Raw genomic sequence first — 20058 nt, 5'->3', positions numbered from 1 at the left:
CGATTAATCAATCAATCAATCAAGCAATCAATCAAGCAATCAATCAAATAAACCAATAAATCAAACTAATGAACATCTAACCCCAAGGATGAGCACGAGCAGCACAGAACTGGAAATCAGGGGTCCGCCCGTCCGCCCACCATTTCCATTTCCATTGAACCTCGGCACACATGCACATCCATACATCCATACATACACGCACACACATACGCGAAAAACCAAACATCGGAATCCGAATCCGAATCCGGGGTTTAGTGCCCGTTGGGATGTGATAGGTGGATGTGGATATGAATGCTAATGTTCTATCTATATATAGGATCGAATTGATCGGATAGGAGAACATGAAGATAAATACTAGGTAGGCATGAATATGCACATGGCCATTTCGAGATTCAATAAATTGTATGTATCAAAGCAATCTTAATGGTCGAGGGTCTTCATAATGGTGTCAGATCTTCTGCATAGATTGATATGAAAGTTACACAATTTATAGCAAAGTCAAACGTCGTCATATCACATAGAACAGCATTGAAAACAAGTGATGTGAAAGTAACAGGTTTAATTCTATTGACTCAAATATTTATGAGCCATCTCATCATCCCCTTCCAAAATGTAAAGTCTTTCTTCCTTTCACGCTTGTCTAAGATACATAATCTGAACCATTTATCGTCTTGCTCAGTTTAGAAAAAAAAGTAACCCATCCCACCATCCGTTCCTTGACTTTAATATTAAAATCACCATGTTGACCAGTATTACCAACGCCCCAGTCTAAAACGACACACTAACCCACGCTTGTAAAAAACAAAGATGCAATTTTTAATTTTACCATTCAATTGAAGGCATTCGGATCATCCACTCATTAATGAAAATGCTTATGCAGCATCGGCTGATGGAACAGGTTCCGCAATACGGGTTACCTGACTACCAGCTCGGATAATCTTTTGACCAGCGGTATCACTGACAAAAGAAATATCCTTGTTCTCACGTTGAGCACGCTTCCAGATCTCAACTTCACATCCACCACGTAGGACACCTACACGCATGGTTGAAAGAAGATTGTGGGCAGCGTTGGAATGGTTGTAGACACCACCATTGAAAATAGCAGTTGCATCTTTGCCGATACCGGATGTGATAAGTGCCTTTCCACCTGGATGTTCCTTTACGAAGTCGGTGACGTCGTGAATGACACCAGCGACAGCAACGAGAGCACGTCCATTCTTGGCTTCGGTTTGATAGGTGTCCCAATCGATGATTGGTAATTGTTCAAGAGGAATACCCCAGTCAAGAGTTTGTCTCTTTTGGTCGAGTTTCTTTTGGAGTTGTTGAAGACGGCCCTTCTCAATTTCGTTGGACTTGAATTGCTTAAGATCGTAGGCGAGGCCGAGTTGCTTCCACATCCAGATGGACCATTTGGTTGGGTCATATTGATGCCATTCGATAGCGTTACGGTAATCAGATGGGAATTCGTGATGGAAGTTGTGGTAACCTTCTCCGAGAGTAACGAGAGCAGTGATGACGTGATCACGAGGAGAGTTGCGGTCATCGAAAGGTTGGTCACCGAGCCAATGAGCCAAAGAGTTGACACAGAAAGTAGCTTGTTGAACGAAGAAGATTCTGAGGATACCAGCATAGATGAAACCACCGAACCAATCACCCCAACCAAGACCAGTGACGAGACATGGGAAGACCATACCCATGAAGATAACGGTCTTGATGTAGTTGCGATGTTGCCAAACGACGACTGGGTCATCGTTCAAATCGGAGATATCGGTACGGCCAATACGCTTTGGGTTTTGTTTCATGATCATCCATCCGAAGTGAGAGTATAGGAGACCTTTTCGTACGGAGTATGGATCCTTATCGGTATCGGTGTATCTGTGATGAGCTCTGTGATCTCTTGACCACCATCTGATGGAACCTTCGACGGCTCCACCTCCAACGGCTGCGAGGAAAATCTTTAATGGGAGTGTGGCAGAGTATGAGGAATGTGCCCAAAGTCTGTGGTAACCTGAGAAAATATGTTAGATGTAATCCATTACGGAAAGAAATCAATTAGAACCTACCAGCTGTAATGCCCAAACCAGTCATGAAGTAGTAAAGAACAGCCCAGACAGCCGTCTTCCACTGCAAAGGAGTCCAGTAGGCCATGATGAGACCATAGATGGGAACTCCAACAATGAGAGTGATGTTAAGCCAGTTAACGTGTTTATACCAATTTGCCTTGGTGATTGGCTCCTCGGTGATATGAGGCTTCTTTGGGTCATACTTCTTGTTGCGATTTGGCTCAGAAGTCTTCGCCATGCTCGAAGGTTGTGACGCGTTCGAAGCCATATTGAAAGAATGTCGATGGTATGGGGGAAGAGAGCGTGAGGGAAGGAAAAAAGAAAAGTATTGACGGAGGAGTGGTTGAACTTATAAGTAGATTTGATGGTGTTTGGAAATGTACTAAATTGTACTTTCCGAACAAGGATATGTAGGGATGGAGAATTGAATGGGTAAAGAAGTTCAAGGGACTGGATGAATCGGTAACTCGGTTGGGTGATCAAACGTAAGGTAAAAATGGAGACTTTTCTATGGTCGATTTTAATTTTTTTTGATGGGAAAACCTAGAAATTACTAGTAAAAGCAAGCGTGGAGCTATTTTCTTGAATTTTTTTAATTCTCTTAATTCTCTTAATTGATCTTTTAATTATTAAGCTTGTCAATCTATGTAAAAAGTTGAAATTTCGCCACTTTGAAGGCAAAAGAAAGATTAGACCAGGGTGAAAGGGCGAAGGGTTGCAGATGGTATCTAGGGTATTGCAATCTTCGGTTTATCTTCCCCTTGCTAACAAAGCATCGACGTTCATATGGTCAAATGGTGGATCTGTAATCAGAACTTCAAGACAATCCTTCGTTCGCAGTTGTATTTTGGGAATGATTTATGCTCGGATTTACCGTGAAAATTGAAGTGAACTGAAGTTGGGAACATTTCCTCTTTCTTCTTCTGCCCTCGGTGATTTCCTATATCTTTCTTACTTACATGTGGTCATCGATCGTAGACAGGTTAGCAGGCTGTGAGTGATATCCCAAAATCCTCAACGTCCCAACAGATTTCAGAACTGCGATGGGTCGATTGGTTCATTAAGCGAGCTTAGATACATTCACAGGAATCTCCTAGTGATTTCTATCATCCATTCCAACAATATCCATTGCTCATCGGATCAATCAGGAAGTTATTACCTAGAGAGTTGTATAATACCTGTTTTTGATATCATAAGTGATGAACTTTATCCAGGTATACTGTATAGTTTTATCATTAGGGAAATTCTAAATTCTAAAATGTCTCAACCACGCAATCAATATCGCATCAATTCAATTCAATTCCATTCCATTCAGTCCAAGCACAAGCACAAGCAAGCACAAGCACAAGTACACACAAGCCACATATGAGACCTTCTTTTGGACCCTTACTCTTTAAATAACTTTGGGATGCCACTAATCAATCCCTTGACAACCTACCATCTTACAGCCTTAGACATGTTGGACTCGGACCTGCATTATCGTTACATAGATATACCGGTACCATGATTGCATTTTCACTTGGAGCTGGAAGTAATATCTTCAATATTGCTAAATCCCTAATTTTAATTCTTAATCCTTAATCCTCAATTGGGATATTTGCCCATAAAAATTAGATACATAACCCCGTTCCCGTTCGATTCCTATTTAGTCCCTTTCTTATCCATTCCAGTCTCTTCATCGCCAATTCATGAAACATCAACGAGCAATCTTGGCCAAATCACCATGTTCCATTGGTCGGAAATTCAAGTATTATTCTTACCCAATTAAAATCAAAGAATTGAAGATTGACCTGACACTTCACTCTCGATTCCCCAACATGGAACAACCCCCAGACCACATCCGGTTTTCACCCTTTCCCTAGTGGTGGACCAAAAATCAAATCACTTTTTTGTTGAGAAGCGGGCGGAACAGGAATTCACTACCACCGATAAGATTGTCGAGGAAAAAATATACGAATCCTTCTTTTCTCCACAAATTTCATGCATCGAGAATAATCCATGCATCCACCTCCACATTCATATCCATTACCGAGGCTGGGAATCTCGTGAGTTTTTGCCACCGAAGCGGTTGTTGGTTGGTCCATCTATCCCTTCTTTGAGTAACAGTTGGTTGGTCAATGGCGTGTTCACGGAATTTATGGATATCCTGTCTCAGTCCGGTACCACAGTGGACACATGATCAACCCACTTTGAATGGCGTGTTTGGTAAGATCGTAAGGATCAATGAGGGCAAATGCTTTGTTGGGCATTGAGTATGCGAACACGAGAGGAGGAGAGGCGGGGTCTTCATTCAATGCAGTGTAGTGCTGTGCAGATGATGATGACTTTTAGAATGGCGTATGAAAATCTCACGACAGTATGTCTGATTTTGAATGAAATTCTACAATGTTCTTTAGTTACCGGAAAGCTAGATGGCTGGTTGCCAGAGATCTGGAAATATATCATTCTCCTTCAAGCATAGCAGGTACTTCACTCCTTCATCATACTTTTAGTAAAGTCATGGTGATCAAGATTGTAGAAGCTCGATCTTCAACGAGATTCTTAAGTCAGTCATATAAATGGCATCAATAGAGCAATTCAATCATTCCATTTGCATCCTACACTACACGAAGGCAAGCATCTTTTAATCTCAATTTACATTTACTTACATTTTATATCTCCACATTCCAATCGAACGATTGTCCGGGTTCCAGACCCCCTAAGATATTGCACTTGATGACTCCCCTTCCCCACCCCCAAAACGAAATACTCTTATAAGTGGCAAAACAACTAAGTCCTATGAGCTTAGGGTGACATACAATGAATTCTCTACGAGAATTACATGGCAAACCCTTAAACCCTGTTCTAAAGCAACTCTGTACAGTAAGTAGTCTGCCACCACGGCAGTGGCCCCCGGAGGGTCAGCGAAGCGTCTTCTATTATGGGGGCAAGCCCCCATACCCCCATAACTCGCTACGCTCGAAAATAGAGTTGTTGTTGACGTATAGTTTAACACTTCATGTTCGAGTTGATTGTTGAAAATTTGTCGTTTGGAACATGAAAGTTCATGAAAAGTCTAGACGGGATTTGTTCGCCAAAAGGACCTTCTCTCTAATGTCCCTGGTGTTATCATTGTCAGCATTAGGCTTTTTAATTCCATTCTTGCATGACCAACACACAGTACGAGAAAATCGTTGATTGTTGAGACAGCCAGAAGATGTCAATGGTTTGAGGAGCCACTGTCCCCCTAATAATTCCGGCCGTGGCAATTCAGAAATGGCTCTCCCTACAATAAATGCGATAGAGCTCGGGGCAGCTCCTCATATGACAGGACATACTTCTGATGAAAAAAAAAACACTCGAGGGGACGACGGCTTTTGCGGCTCAGAAGGTGTAGTATCTTTCCGAATTATATTTGAAATGAACCCCAGATTAATAAGTATGCGCTTCCACGCCAGCCGATGCCTGGAAAAGAACTACATTCCCCTATCATCCCTGGCACAGCCTCTGAGTACGTCGGCTCGTATGTTCAGCTACTAGAAAGATACTTATTGAGTGACAAACTAGCACAGGAATTTTCTGGTTGGAAGACTGCTCTTGATGGGTTTCTTTGAGTTGAATCGGGGTGGCATTGCATCTGATTACCACATACTCGGAGCTCTCGTGGAGCTGCGCTGTGCTTTTTTACTGTGCAAATTTTTTGTCAGGAATTGGGCCAGAAATTTCCGAAGGATGTTACGGTTGTGTGATGGCCTGGGATAGCTATAATTTGGGATGGGTCCAAAGCTAATACAAGGCGGGGAAAGTGGAAGGCCTGTAATTGTATAATGAAAGGGGCTCGAGGCAGCGCATGGTTCATGGGGTCGGATTGTAGTGCTAAACAAAAGTATAATGGCGATGTAGATACTTTGGGCAAGGTAAAGCTAATCTCTCAGGAACTCATGCTGATGATTGAATAAACTTGATGTTTTAGTAAGTATAGGCTGTTTTCTTTCTAACAGAGATGAAGGCTCGCAGGTACTACATGATATAGTATTAACATCTAGTAATTATATTTACATACCAAACAATGGTCATGACTATATATTTAGAAGTGTATCTACTTCTCTGAATCAATAATCGTATTGATTCCTATGGAACGAACCAATATTTAATAGCCCAACATGCTACATGAGAAAATATGAATTTAGATCAATTCCCAAACACTAGAGCGAAGCGAAAAGTCCTCCACGGCAGTGGCCCAGCGGTGCGTCATTCGATTTCGAAGAAGATAATCCATTGCTTTAGTATGACTGAAAGCGAGATGAGCTTACCTCATTCTTTGGTGCTAATTATATGATAAAGATTGATTTTGAATTTGTTAGGTTAAGTCCGCTAGAAAGATTTATAAGAGCATGATTGGTTAAACGTGCATGATGAGTCAGCAGACTATCCTTCATCCAACCTCGAGCTTCAATTTCACACGCCAGATGATGTAAATTATAGCAACATTCTTTAGCTTTTTAAGTAATCATTCAGCATGTCAAGACATAGATATGGGCGCTTGTAATATCATCACTGCCACTGTCTGATTGAGGCTCTTTCCTTCTTGGCTGCTGCCTATGCCTCATCTATCAATACCGAATCTTCAAAATTGAACATAGACTTCTCTCTAGATAATATCATAATTGTGTGATACTACACGAACTGTCTGAGCGTCATGTCAAAAGTGTCACCTATTCAACCGGATGAGGGAACCTCAGACATGTCACCTGCGACGTCGACTATCACCTCACCTTCAAAACCACAACGTGTACTCGCTTGTCTGCGTTGTCAACAGAGGAAGATAAAGTGTGATCGCAGATACCCTTGTTCTACCTGCGTCAAGTCACGAGTAAAATGTATACCAGCAACACAACTTCCTCGTCAGCGACGACGCAGATTTCCTGAACGAGAACTACTAGATCGCCTTCGCAAGTACGAAGATCTTCTACGTCAAAATAATATCAAGTTTGAGCCACTCCACAAAGAATCTCCTCATACAGAAAGTCACAATGATTCCGATGATGAACAGCCAAAAGCGACTACAAACATATCATCTCCATCAACTACCAATTCTGAAAAAGCACACGGAGCTATGTATGTAACTTCCAAGAAGCTATTTGGCCCCTACTAATAGTATTAGGAATCTGTGGCACGCTATGAGTCAAGAAGTATGATGTCAAGTCATTTCTTATGATTTCCTCTCCATTCGCTGACTGTGGCTTAGTTTCGAGAACCTGATAATATCAGTGATTCTGATGATGACGATGTGCGTGAAGCCGATGTGAAAAAAGTATGGGATCAAATATCTGACAACGATAATCTTTTGTTTGGATCGCGTGTATCAAACGTCGATATCTCTACTTTTCATCCCGAGCCAGTTCAAATATTCAGACTTTGGCAAATTTACCTGGAAAATGTTGATCCATTACTCAAGGTTACGCACACTCCCAGTCTCCAGGCACAGATTATAGAAGCTGCTGGTAATCTCCGGAATATTAAACCTCAGCTAGAAGCGTTAATGTTTGGCATTTATTGCGTGGCAATTTCGAGTCTCTCCTACGAAGATTGCCAGCTTATGTTTTACGCATCAAAACCAGACCTCTTGACGAGATATCAGTTCGGGTGTCAGCAGGGTCTATTAAATAGCGGGTTTCTACGGAACAGAGATGATCGAGACACGTTGACTGCTTTATTTTTCTACCTGGTAAGTGTAGTGGGCCATAATGTATCTATTTTCTAACCGCTTCAGATGTCTTTCAGAACCAAATCAGTCCCTCAATCTCTGTCTTCCTTACTGGCAATTGCTGTTCGAATAGCGCAACGTATGGATTGCCATAACGAATTCGCTTTATCTAAACTTAATCCTCTAGAGGCTGAGATGCGCCGAAGACTTTGGTGGTCACTTGTACTTTACGATACTCGGATCGGCGAAATCTCTGATTCCAAGCACGTCATCTTGACTCCAACTTGGAGTTGCAAAGTCCCCCTTAATGCGAGTGATTCGGATTTTCATATAAAGATGAAGGATCCTCCGCAAAGTCAGCAGAAACCAACCGAGGCAATTTTTGCCGTTTTACGCGGCGAAATGGGAAATTTTATTCGAAATACCACATTTCATCTTGATTTTAATAATCCGGCTCTAAAATCTGCTGCCAAGCATCCTCAGCACAATCCTACTACAGAAGGCAGCGAACTCATTGATCTAGAAAAAATGGTTGAGGAAAAATACCTCAGATTCTGTGATCCGAAAAACCCACTCCATTTTACCACAATCTGGACTACACGAATGAGTCTTGCCAAATGGCATTTAGTGGAACATTGGCACTTTTCTGGCAAAAATCACTCTTCAAAAGTGGGTTTGGTACGCGATGCTACTATCGCCCATGCCCTCAATATGCTCGAATGCGATACGAAACTCATGACATCTCCTCTCGCGAAAGGCTTTACGTGGATGTCCAACATGCATTTCCCCTTCCCCGCATACTTCCAAATCGTACAGAATTTCAAACGCAGACCGCTGAGTCAACAAGCAGAACGCGCTTGGGAAGCAATGACGGCGAATTATGAAGCGAGATTTAATTCTACTCTCTATGATGAGATACCCGGGCCTTTTTTCATGATTTTTGCGAAAATCATTCTGCAGGCTTGGGAGGTGAGGGAGCTAGCTTTTAGGAGTATGGGAGAGGAGATTGCGGAACCGGGGATTGTGGGGAGTTTGAGGCAGAGAATAGCGGAATTGGCGGGGATGGGAGAGGAAGGGGCGGGGAAGAGGGGTGGGGAGGCGTATGGGGGTGGGGATGATTCTTCGAGGGTGCCGTCCATGGCTTTTTATGGGCTAGGTGAGCATTTGGGATATACTGCATCGGGAATGGCATCATCTGGAGCGGGACCATATATAGATACCCTCGGAATGGGGTTGATTGATGCGGACATCAGTACGTTGGATTGGTCGGTAATGGATTGGGGGCGGTGGATATGAATATTCCGACTGGGGAGACGAATGGACTTCAATTTTAGGAAACAGGCCGGGAGATCTGTCTATATTGTATTTATAAATTTAAGAGCTGCAGGTAGAGTGATTGCTGGTCTCCCCTCTCCTTCATTAGATGAGTTAGATGTATGTATACTAGACGTACTCCACACAATCGAATCTCAATCTCAATCTCAACCTCAACCACAATATGAATATATATGAGCATGAGCATGAGCATGAGCATGAAAAATCAGATTCCAAATAATACATACATACATACATCAATAATCCATATCAGAAAACCAAATGTTGACCAGGTCAGCGGCTCGTGGATCTCACATCCCATGTGTGAGGGGTTTCTGTAGCAGAAGGAATGGTTTGTATCGAATGATGCTCATTACTTGCTGTGTATTGTATTGTATTGTATGTAATATATATACGTATATACAAGGAGACCAGGTATTTTTCTGGGGTTGGGAGAATGGGGAGTGGCATGGATAGTAATATTGTAACTTGTACCGACTTGTTGGATGTGGGATTTGGCATTTGGGGAGGAGTGTGAGTGTAAGCACTATATGAGTGCTTACTTTGTATCTGTATTTTGTATTTTGTAGAGATGAGTAGGTAGGTGTAAATACTTAAGTAGAGTATCAAGTGTGAAGTGGGAAGTATCTTTTGAAATTTGTAGAAAGGGAGAGAGAGAAAAAATATTTATATATAAATTTATTTTACTTTACTTTCCTATTATGTATTACATCACATATCTATCTCTCAATTGCAAGACGAAGATACACAACATTTGAATTTTGCAAAAGAAGAAGAAGAAATATTCCAGCACACTCACTCGCCATGTCAGCAACACCCATCCCAAGCGGTATTCCCGCTTCCCGTTTCGCTTCTCTGCCAAATAACACGGAGACGAAAAATAATGCGGAGATGGATATGTATGATTTTATGATTGTTGGCGGTGGAACTTCTGGACGTGGTATGTATATATACATGTATATTTTCCGTTCTACAATCAATCAAGATCAAGGCACCATCTCAAATCCCCCATCCCTCCAAAACCCCCTTCCCACCTTTCTTCTCCTTCATCCCAATTCCGTTCAATCTCTTCAATCTTCGTGCACTTCCCAAAGAACCATCTATTAACTCTCTTCTATCCTCCCCCAAAAGTCGTAGCAACTCGTCTCACCCAAGACGCATCTATCCGTGTCCTCGTTCTAGAAGCAGGAAAACGATCATTTTCCATCCTCGACAATCGCCAACTCCCGCTTCAGCATCAACACCTGGGGATCTCTCGGAAATCCCTCCTGGTCATGGGACTCCCTACTCCTCTACTGTCAAAAATCCTTCACCCTTACACTCCCACCCCCAGAAAGCATAGAAGACCTCTCCCTCTCCTACATCGACACCGATCTCCAGAGAACATTTTCCGGACCCCTGCAAGCCTCCTTCGCGGAAGAAAAAGACGGGCTCCCAAAATTCTGGATAGACAGATGGAAACAGATGGGCTGGGGCCTTTCCAGCGATCCCTTTTCCGGAGAAGCAGTAGGCGGATACATCAACGCGATGAATATCGACGCGGCGACAAGAAAACGAAATCATGCGCTATCCGCCTACTATACACCTATGGCGACGCGTGAGAATTTGGTCGTGGTAACTTCTGCGCTGGTGACTAAAATCCTGTTTTCAGATTCGAGACATGAGAAGGGTGATGTAGTCGCTACGGGTATTTCGTACACCAATGACTCGCAAAGCTATACCGTGAGTGCGAGAAAAGAAGTTATCCTCGCAGCGGGTGTGTTGCCAATTCCCAAATTGCTTGAATTATCTGGAATTGGTTCTGCGGCTCTGCTTTCGGATCTGGGTGTTCCGGTGGTTGTCGATAATGGAGATGTGGGCGAGAATCTCTAGGATCATCTCAATTGTGGGGTTTCGTTTGAAGTGGATGAGGGTGTAAAAACAATGGATGCATTGGCACGACAGGATAGTGCTGCGATTGGGGAGGTAATGGGAGCGTATATGACAGAGAAGAGCGGACCATTTGCAGCCGGAGGAAATTTTGCGGGGGTTCCTACCAATCGTGGATTTTTCTGGGGAGAGCGGAGGTGATTTAGAATGGCTATTGAAGAGATACAGGACGGGAGATGAGGACAAGACATCTTTTTCAAAATCCCATACAGAATTCGTACATTCTCTTCTCCGAACCCCAACCGAAGGCTCCGGAGGATCTTTCTCCTACGCCGCGCTTAGGAATTTCATCCCCGAGGCCAGCTCTGGCTATATCATCGGCAAGCAAAACTCAAGCGCAAGTTCGGATACTAAGGACGGTGCTAATTCGCCTGGAAACTATCTCACTATCGCTTGTATGTTACTGCATCCGCTCTCCCGTGGGAACACCCATATCACCAGCTCCAATCCCGGGGTTCCTCCTTAAATCGATCCCAAGTACCTTTCTCATCCCCTCGATCTCGAAATTCTCTCTCGCCACGTCCGCTATATTTCCAAGATTGTTCCTCCCCTCCTCTTTCCACACTTCACAAACCTTCCGGAAGGAGGAATCGTGGTGCGCCTTCTGATATTACGGATCTCGATGCTGTCAAGGAATATGTGAAGAAAGCAGCACTGAGTGCATGGCATCCAACAAGCACATGTGCGATGTTACCTTTCGAAAAAGGAGGGGTTGTGAGTGAAAAGTTGATTTGATTCGGGAGGATTATAGGATTAAGGTCTGAGCTTTGAAGTGTGTCTAGAGATGGTGTTGAGTAGGTCACAGTTGAAAAATGGAAATATCTTATTCTTTTTGATCATTCTGTATATTTTGCATACTTGAGAAGCGATTCTCTGAATATAGCCGATCTTTAAACGCAAGCGATTAATGATGCACCAAGGTACTCTACAACTGTTCTATGAGCGAAGGAGATTCGAGTGTTCTGGAAGGTAATTTCAGAAGGCTCTTTCATCGTCCTTGTGAGGGACCTTCCAAATCGCTGTACCGTAAAAATCAATTCAGAGCTCAAAAATTCGTAAGCTTTATACAAGTAAAACCATACTGTCAAAAATATAGTCCTCTTCGAAATCTTAAGCATCTGAACCTAGAGATCCTTTGGTCCACAGATTTGGATAGTAATGTTGAAGAATATCATTAGAATCTGACCCTAATAAGAGATAACTTAAATATGGAATTGAAGAGTTCCGAAGTTGAAATTTGACATTGTTTCGTCCATTGATTCCGTACACTAGTAGGCGGAATTCCCAGGACATTCCAGATATATTGCGGCTTTGTTTGTTCGTAATTTTTGGTACATCGGTACTATAAGCGGAATATAAAGTCAAGCAATCTTCCACAAGTAAGACTTCCATATGCATTAATGTCATTCATTCATGTCAATTAAGATGTCTAAAATTGACTAGTCCATGCTAGATTGAATCCAGATTTTTCTCGTTATTCGGAATCTTAATTCGCAGGTAAGCGTTCAACAACAGCTGCCATCTCCTCATCAGTGTAAATTCGGAAACCCTTCTCCTTGGTAACACTAGCCAATTGCACATTCTTCGAATCTAATTTCTCCTCCATGACCTGCTTCAACGTCTTCAACACCAAAGTTTCTGCCTCTTCAATTGTGAGTGACTAAAGTTTAGGTTAGCGAAAACTCATCTATAGATGATCATGTATTTTGTTGTACCTTGTGAAACTCGTTTTGTAATTCGGCTTGAGCTCCCTCTGAACCTGAACCAATAGCCTTTGCATCATATCTATAGAAGGTTCCACTTGGCTCAGCGTGGTATAATTGTGGTCCATCCTCATCGTATCCAGCAATCAGAAGAGCAACACCAAATGGTCTACTCATGATACTCTCTTCTCCATCCGCACCCTCACCAAATCTCAATGCCAAATCACAGATGGCTTGAGTACAGCTCTCGACTCTTAGAGGCTCGTTATAGTGGAAACTATGGTTTTGAGATTCGACTCGGGCGTGTTCTACCATTGATCGTGCATCTGCTTGAAGTCCTGACATGGCACATCCAATGTGACGATCGATTTCGACAATCTTCTCAACGGAAGATGTTTCGAGTAAAGTAGAGGTTACGCGCTTTTCGACACCAAGAACCACTCCGCCACCGGTTGCAACTCCTATTGCTGTTGATCCTAACTTGATGGCCTCTAGAGAGTATTCTACTTGGAACAAACGACCTTCCGGGGAAAAGGTGCTGGGCTTATATTAATATTGAACTGAAATGCGGGATGCTTGTTGTAACTGAGACTTTGACATACTTGATACCCCGATCTGCGAATTTGTTAGTTGATACAACGAAGGCATAGGCGCCGCAGAAAGCCTTCAAGTAACTCACCATATTCAGATCTTGCAATAAACATCTTGAGAAACAGCGGCTGGTAAAAGTAAGAGAAGGTATGTGCTTGTTGGCGAAGAGATGAGGTTTCGATAGAATGCGCTGATTGAATGAAAATAAGTAACTTGAGGGTATTCGCGGAGAGATAATTTCAGGACGTTGACGTTATGAACGAACAGCTTGTTGCAGAGGTTGGTAGCTATCAGATTTAGGAGCTACTTTAGGCAAGCACAGGCATGCGAAGCTATCAAATGGCCCGTTCCTGAGGTTTTGGTAGCAAAATTACTAGGGTAAAATAGGCTTAGCGTAATCTACACGTCTCTCAAGGAAGTTTATTGTATCCAAACGCGTGAAGGGAGGGGAAGATAGGACCTATAGAAAATAAATTAATAGTCACGGCAATGGAGATATACGGCTTACTGTCGCATACAATTAGTTACCCTTCTCAATCTAAGATCTTCTCGACTTCTTCGTGCTCATAATTTACAACCCCAGATGTGATAATTATGTCTTCGCAAGCTAGAGTTTCTTCACAATCTGAGCGAAGGTCGAATGATAATCCTAGATCTCGCCCGCCGTCCGCACTGGCTGGCACAAGGAATGAGAGACCAGATGCACGTCGACGTCCCTCACCACCACCAGGAGCTACGGAATCAAATCATCGAAGAGCTCAATCGAGCTCACAACGGAGTAATAGAGGGGTAGAGGAGAGGAGGACTGAACGGGTACATATCTCAAGTAGAGAGACAGTGACGTCTAGAACAAGAAGTCCTGATCGTCGCGCACCTACGGAACGTCCTAGAACCAATGATACATCTAGATCGCGCGGGGAAGAGATTCCGCTAAAAGCATCAAAAGCCGAAACTCAACCTGGTAAGATACCTTCTGAGGGGGAATTATGCAGTTATTCTAAATATTACGATTTTAGTATTGCCATGGGATCCCCAAGTATCCTTAGTGCCGCATACAACTGCGCCATTGGCGTCCAGAATCTCCATTCCACCACTTGCTTCTCAAGCTCCCCAAGCCTTACAGCCTCAGCCCCTTCACGAGTTATCTCTGGAAGTACAAGAGGCAGTTATATTGGAGGACCTTCTATTTGTCTTCATGGGATATGAAGGGCAATATATTAGATTTGGGAAGGGCTATGATCCCCTCATTGAGAAGGATCGTCTTGCGGGTCCCAGCTATAGGATTTTACCTGGCTTGGACCCTAGTTTACAGGACCTAACCACGACTATGCTCAAGATGGCTACGAATTACGGAGCAACTGAAGCTTTTGTTGAAGTACAAAGTCGGGAAGAGTTTGGAGCTGTCAATCATGCATTATGTGCTGCCATGAGGAAACTTCTACAAGATTACCTCATCTTGATCGCTCAGCTCGAGACGCAATTTCTTACTAATCCATCATTTACTTTACACGTTCTAAACCTCCATACTCTTCCTACGAGCCACATGATGCTTCAGTTGTCTTCGCTTGCCCATGAAATATTGAAGAAAAATTCCATGCTTGAGGAAGATGAGGAGGATGGGGATGGAATGGATGATTTCGAAAATATCTTAGAAAGTCTCCGTGAGGGTGGAGACCTTGGGCTTGGGAATATTCCAGGTAAAAAGATTTGCAAAGGTGGAAGCGTATTGGGTCTCATAACAAAGCGACTGGAGACAATGTCTGGCGATCCGGCCGCTCGATCTCTCCTGACTTCACTGTTGAGAGATGCTAGTCGACCGTATATGGTGATGCTCAACGAGTGGTTGCATCACGGAAGCATCAAAGACCCCCATGCGGAGTTTCTAGTGAGGGAACAGAAGAGTATAAAGAGGGAGAGGTTGGAGGAAGATTACACCGACGAATACTGGGAGAGGCGATACACGATTAGGGATACTGATGTACCTCCTCAATTGGAAGGTGTGAAAGATAAAGTCCTTTTGGCTGGTAAATATTTGAATGTCGTCCGTGAATGTGGGGGTGTCGATGTGAGCAAAGAGGTAAAAGACGTTCCTCGATCATTTGATGACAATCGATTTCTGGAAAATGTCAATAGTGCCTACGCGCATGCCAATGAGTCTTTACTTAATTTGTTATTGACTGCTCATTCATTACCTGCACGTTTAAGGTCTTTGAAGCACTATTTCTTTTTGGATCGCTCGGACTTCTTCTCTTATTTCCTTGAGCTCGGTAATTCTGAGTTGCGAAAACCTCTTAAAGCTGTTAATACTAGTAAGCTTCAGTCATTACTTGATCTTGTTCTTCGACAACCTGGAAGTGTCGCTGCCCAGGATCCTTTCAAGGAAGACATCAAAGTTGAGATGAATGATATCAGCTTAACAAATATGTTGACCAGAGTAGTCAATATATCGGGTATTGAACAGGGAGAATCACTACAAACTCCTGCTCAACCAGTCACCGAGAACGATAAGGCTGCTGTAGGGTTTACTTCTCTTCAACTCGATTATTCTGTCCCATTTCCAGTATCTCTTGTCATCAGTAGGAAGACAGTCTGGAGATATCAAGCACTCTTTCGATATTTGTTGTCTTTGCGTTATCTCGAGCAACAGCTTGTTACCTGTTGGCAAACCCACAACCGAGCCGCTACCTGGTCTCACAAAAGCTCAAATCGAAACCTTGAATTGTGGAAGCGAAGAGTGTTTACGTTGCGAGCTCGAATGCTGGTATTTGTGCAGCAACTTCTCTACTTTTGTACATCTGAAGTTATTGAACCAAACTGGCAGGGTTTGATGGCTAGACTCAATGCAAAAGAAGATGATAAATTAGGGAAAACACCGGCCGTCAGAACAGTCGATGAACTCATGCAAGATCATGTCGACTTCCTTGATACTTGTATGAAGGAGTGCATGCTTACGAATAGCAGACTTTTGAGGGTATGTTTATCTATAATTGTTGCTTCGTTAAGCTCTACTAATACTTTACAGATTCACTCTAAATTAATGTCAACCTGCACTATGTTCGCAACGTTTACTTCATGGCTCTCAAGAGAATTGGAGAAGATCGATACGGATTTACTGGGGACAGAAAGGCCTAGTACCATGAACTCACAGCAATGGGCCCGCTACCAGCGTGATCGAGGTGCTAGAAATGGAGAAGCTAACAATGGGAACCCATCTTCCGACGGAGGTTTTGATGAAGCTCGACTCGAAAAGATGTATGAGATCATCAGAAAGTACGAGTTCAACTTTAGCAAGCATTTGCAAATTTTGTTAGATGCTCTTAACCATTATGCTGCCACGGAAACTGTGGTGTTACTGGGATTGTGTGCAAGATTGAGTACTGCCAATCAAGGCACTCAATTTAATGGCTTGCGGACCGATGAAGATGGTGCGGGACAACAATAGTGTTTTCGTTTAGTTGGCATTCTTGTCGGTCTAGAATTGGGCATGGCATGTTGTGATGATATCCAGGGATGAAAATATGGAGTGCTGGCGTCGGTTAATACTTTCATGTTTATTGGCGGTGTTGTTGAGATACTGGAAGCGAATCTTTTGTGACGATTTGCATGTAGAGATAAGCAAGGGATAGTTCAAGCTACGTAGTCGAACACAATAACAACAACATTAGATCAATGTTCAGTTCAACATTGAAGGGGAATGCCTTCTTTGAATTGTGATTTCACGGAGTCCATATATACCACACTGGGGTATAGACATTCGTCTCCATACAGTCGGATTATTATGGTTAAATGTGACGTTATGCCGTGCCGTAGGAGGGGCACTTTCCTCGGCGCCCGAAAGTTTTTGTGACAAATTGTGTAGGGAATACTGACCTCCGCGAAATTAAATGGTGGTACTGTACAAACAAACATACTTCAAACAGTGAGACAAAGCTTTCAAGGTCCGAAAAATAGTTAAAAAGGTACTTAGGTAATGGGTATTGATAAGATATATCTGCTTCTCTTATCATTCTGCTTGCGTGCTCGCAGCTTCATTGCAATTGCCTCCAGAATTGAGAATTCATTGTTCTATTGTTCATTGCACCATTGGAAGGAACTACGAAATGTGGAGTTGATACACAATCATTGGACCAAATTTTGTCTCGATTGACATCTATATAATTTTCTGGAGCCTTTTCTACCACCTCCCTCTCTTATTAGCTTTGTACATCCATCAGTACTTCACCACCAATTTGTCTGCAGCAAACCTCCGTAGTACAATCATCAATACAAAACAATCCAAGTACATGCTGCGAGACGTAGCAGATCGTTGGGCTCGTAAAAGGTATTTTGGCTAGTATCCATCTAATCCTCTTCATTCTTTATTATCATCTCGAGGATCTAGTCTAGCCTACTTGAAAAGAATATATCTTCACAAAAGGCAACTAAAAGGTACCATACTTCACTACCGGCCCTTGCATTCAATCTGCCAATCTATGTTGGGTTATTCAGGGCTTTAATTCTGCTATTGGTGAAGGCGTTGCGGGGTTTATACAAACTTGACAACCTCACGGTTTGTCGTCGCCTTCGCCGCCTTCACCGCCCAGATATCTCAGAAGCTTCAATGAATTATTGCTAACATCATTTGTTTTCAGTTTCTATATCAATTCGACAGCAACGCCATTTGCAGATCCTTAACTTTCAAGATGCACATCAAAGACATGCTCTCGGAGGCCGAAAGGTCGGGCAACCCCTCTTTCTCTTTCGAATTTTTCCCACCAAAAACTGCTCAAGGTGTACAAAATCTTTACGATCGTATGGACCGCATGCATGGGTTAGGACCTAGTTTCATTGATATTACCTGGGGTGCAGGTGGCCGTCTCGCTCAGTTGACCTGTGAGATGGTAGGAGTGGCTCAATCGCAATATGGATTAGAAACTTGCATGCATTTAACTTGTACCGACATGGGAAAAGAGAAGGTCGATGAAGCTCTCAGAAATGCCTACAAAGCTGGGTGCACGAACATTCTTGCTCTCAGAGGAGATCCGCCAAGAGAAAAGGAGAAGTGGGAGGCAACTGAAGGAGGATTCCAATATGCGAAAGATCTTGTTCACCATATTCGTCAAACATATGGCAATCATTTTGACATTGGAGTTGCTGGATATCCTGAGGGTTGCGATGACCAGGATGATGAAGATCTGTTATTGGATCATTTGAAGGAGAAAGTTGATGCGGGTGCCACTTTTATTGTCACACAAATGTTCTATGATGTCGACAATTTCATCGATTGGTTGGGAAAAGTCAAAGCAAGAGGTGTCAACGTTCCTGTCATCCCAGGAATTATGCCCATTAACACATACGCAAGTTTCCTTCGAAGATGTAACCATATGGGTTGCAAGATCCCACCAAAGTGGAGTGCAGCTCTCGAAGAGGTCAAGAATGATGATGCCGCTGTGCGAAACATAGGAAAAGATCTAGTTGCTGAGATGTGTCGTCGAATTCTTGAAGCTGGAGTACATCATCTACATTTCTACACCATGAATTTAGCTCAGGCAACTCGTATGGTGCTCGACGAACTTCGTTTGACTCCATCAAACCAACGTCCATTGAAGCATGCACTTCCATGGAGACAATCTCTTGGCCTTGGTCGTAGAGAGGAAGACGTCCGTCCAATTTTCTGGAAAAACCGAAACAAGTCTTATGTAGCTAGAACCCAGGACTGGGATGAATTCCCCAACGGTAGATGGGGAGACTCGAGATCTCCTGCTTTCGGTGAATTGGATGCTTATGGAATCGGGTTGAAGGGCAGCAATGAACAGAACATTAAGCTCTGGGGTCAACCTAAGTCTATTAAAGACATCGCGGAACTCTTCGTCAGTTACCTTGAAAACAGCATAGAAAGTCTTCCTTGGAGTGAAGCTCCAATCTCAAGCGAAGCAGATACCATTAAGTCTGATTTGATTGAGCTCAATCGACGTGGATTTCTTACCATAAACTCTCAGCCTGCTGTTGATGGTGTCAAGTCATCTGATCCTGTTTATGGTTGGGGACCTACCAATGGTTATGTCTACCAGAAAGCTTATTTGGAACTTTTGGTCGCTCCTGATATGATGCCAGAGTTAGTGCGTCGTATTCAGCACGAACCCGATCTGACTTACTATGCTGTCAAGAAGACCGGAGATGTGCAAACAAACGCACAAAGTGATGGACCAAATGCTGTCACTTGGGGAGTATTCCCTGGTAAGGAGATTGTTCAACCTACTATTGTCGAGACTATTAGTTTCTTGGCATGGAAAGATGAGGCATTCCGTCTGGGAACAGACTGGGCTCATTGCCATTCTGCACTTAGCCCAAGTCGTGGACTCATTGAATCCATTATGGATTCATGGTATCTTGTCAATATTGGTAAGTTGATTCTTAATCTGTTCTTGAGATTACAAATGAAGCTAACATAAAACTTAGTTCATAACGACTTCCATAAGTCACATGGGCTCTTCCCACTTTTCGATGGGCTCACTGTAAAGAATCTCAACGAATCTTTCGAAACCTCCGAGAATGGTGACGTTGATGGTGTACGATTTATCGAACCCCAAACCGTCCCACTGACAAACGGAGAGGCCAATGGCCATTAATACTTTCAACATGATTATACTTAAACTTTTTCAACACGATTTTACGATTCAACATGCATGAGGATGGGTTCACAATGGTTTTATGGCATTTAACATTGCATTTAGCGCTGGTGTTTATGGGCAAACTTCAACAAGTTTGGCGT

General features: G+C 43.0%; 8 protein-coding genes across 8 annotated transcripts; 6 read left to right on the top strand and 2 right to left on the bottom strand.

The window, feature by feature from the left end:
- Positions 1–542: 542 nt before the first annotated feature.
- Positions 543–2351, bottom strand: Bfra_004136 (putative acyl- desaturase protein). The gene is made up of 2 exons (XM_037334541.1): positions 2064–2351; positions 543–2008 (listed from the first exon to the last, which is right to left on the bottom strand). Exons 1-2 carry the CDS (start codon positions 2329–2331, stop codon positions 873–875), a joined length of 1404 nt encoding a protein of 467 aa, XP_037193075.1. The 5' UTR covers positions 2332–2351; the 3' UTR covers positions 543–872.
- Positions 2352–6741: 4390 nt separating this feature from the next.
- Positions 6742–9045, top strand: Bfra_004135 (putative c6 transcription protein; the record flags this gene model as incomplete). Its single annotated transcript, XM_037334540.1, has 4 exons — positions 6742–7160; positions 7207–7234; positions 7291–7770; positions 7816–9045. The coding sequence occupies 4 exons, from the start codon at positions 6742–6744 to the stop codon at positions 9043–9045; spliced, it is 2157 nt and encodes a 718-aa protein (XP_037193074.1).
- Positions 9046–9888: 843 nt separating this feature from the next.
- On the top strand, positions 9889–10956 carry Bfra_004134 (putative glucose-methanol-choline oxidoreductase protein; the record flags this gene model as incomplete). Its single annotated transcript, XM_037334539.1, has 2 exons — positions 9889–10028; positions 10320–10956. 2 exons carry the CDS (start codon positions 9889–9891, stop codon positions 10954–10956), a joined length of 777 nt encoding a protein of 258 aa, XP_037193073.1.
- A 51-nt stretch (positions 10957–11007) lies between these two features.
- Positions 11008–11748, top strand: Bfra_004133 (putative aryl-alcohol dehydrogenase protein; the record flags this gene model as incomplete). Its single annotated transcript, XM_037334538.1, has 3 exons — positions 11008–11150; positions 11182–11408; positions 11492–11748. The coding sequence occupies 3 exons, from the start codon at positions 11008–11010 to the stop codon at positions 11746–11748; spliced, it is 627 nt and encodes a 208-aa protein (XP_037193072.1).
- A 175-nt stretch (positions 11749–11923) lies between these two features.
- Bfra_004132 (uncharacterized protein) lies at positions 11924–12191 on the top strand (the record flags this gene model as incomplete). The annotated part of the gene is given in 2 exon segments (XM_037334537.1): positions 11924–11982; positions 11993–12191. 2 exon segments carry the CDS (start codon positions 11924–11926, stop codon positions 12189–12191), a joined length of 258 nt encoding a protein of 85 aa, XP_037193071.1.
- Positions 12192–12499: 308 nt separating this feature from the next.
- Positions 12500–13398, bottom strand: Bfra_004131 (putative proteasome component pup2 protein; the record flags this gene model as incomplete). The annotated part of the gene is made up of 3 exons (XM_037334536.1): positions 12500–12673; positions 12729–13254; positions 13319–13398. 3 exons carry the CDS (start codon positions 13396–13398, stop codon positions 12500–12502), a joined length of 780 nt encoding a protein of 259 aa, XP_037193070.1.
- Positions 13399–13901: 503 nt separating this feature from the next.
- Positions 13902–16749, top strand: Bfra_004130 (putative spc97 spc98 family protein; the record flags this gene model as incomplete). The annotated part of the gene is made up of 3 exons (XM_037334535.1): positions 13902–14268; positions 14324–16278; positions 16330–16749. The coding sequence occupies 3 exons, from the start codon at positions 13902–13904 to the stop codon at positions 16747–16749; spliced, it is 2742 nt and encodes a 913-aa protein (XP_037193069.1).
- Positions 16750–17989: 1240 nt separating this feature from the next.
- Bfra_004129 (putative methylenetetrahydrofolate reductase protein) lies at positions 17990–19915 on the top strand (the record flags this gene model as incomplete). The annotated part of the gene is made up of 2 exons (XM_037334534.1): positions 17990–19688; positions 19746–19915. 2 exons carry the CDS (start codon positions 17990–17992, stop codon positions 19913–19915), a joined length of 1869 nt encoding a protein of 622 aa, XP_037193068.1.
- Between the last annotated feature and the right edge of the window lie 143 nt (positions 19916–20058).

This window comes from Botrytis fragariae, assembly GCF_013461495.1.
Source record: "Botrytis fragariae strain BVB16 chromosome Unknown tig00000050, whole genome shotgun sequence".
Taxonomy (NCBI): Eukaryota; Fungi; Ascomycota; class Leotiomycetes; order Helotiales; family Sclerotiniaceae; genus Botrytis; species Botrytis fragariae.
Note: the sequence above shows the minus strand (reverse complement) of the source record. Positions and strands in the feature narration are given on the sequence as shown.

Bases quoted from the DNA above. Each gene is read 5' to 3' on its own strand.
- Bfra_004136 (XM_037334541.1), bottom strand. From the start codon at position 2,331: ATGGCTTCGAACGCGTCACAACCTTCGAGCATGGCGAAGACTTCTGAG. The intron at 2,009-2,063 runs GTAGGTTCTAAT...ATATTTTCTCAG, and splicing joins TGGTTTGGGCATTACAGCTG to GTTACCACAGACTTTGGGCA.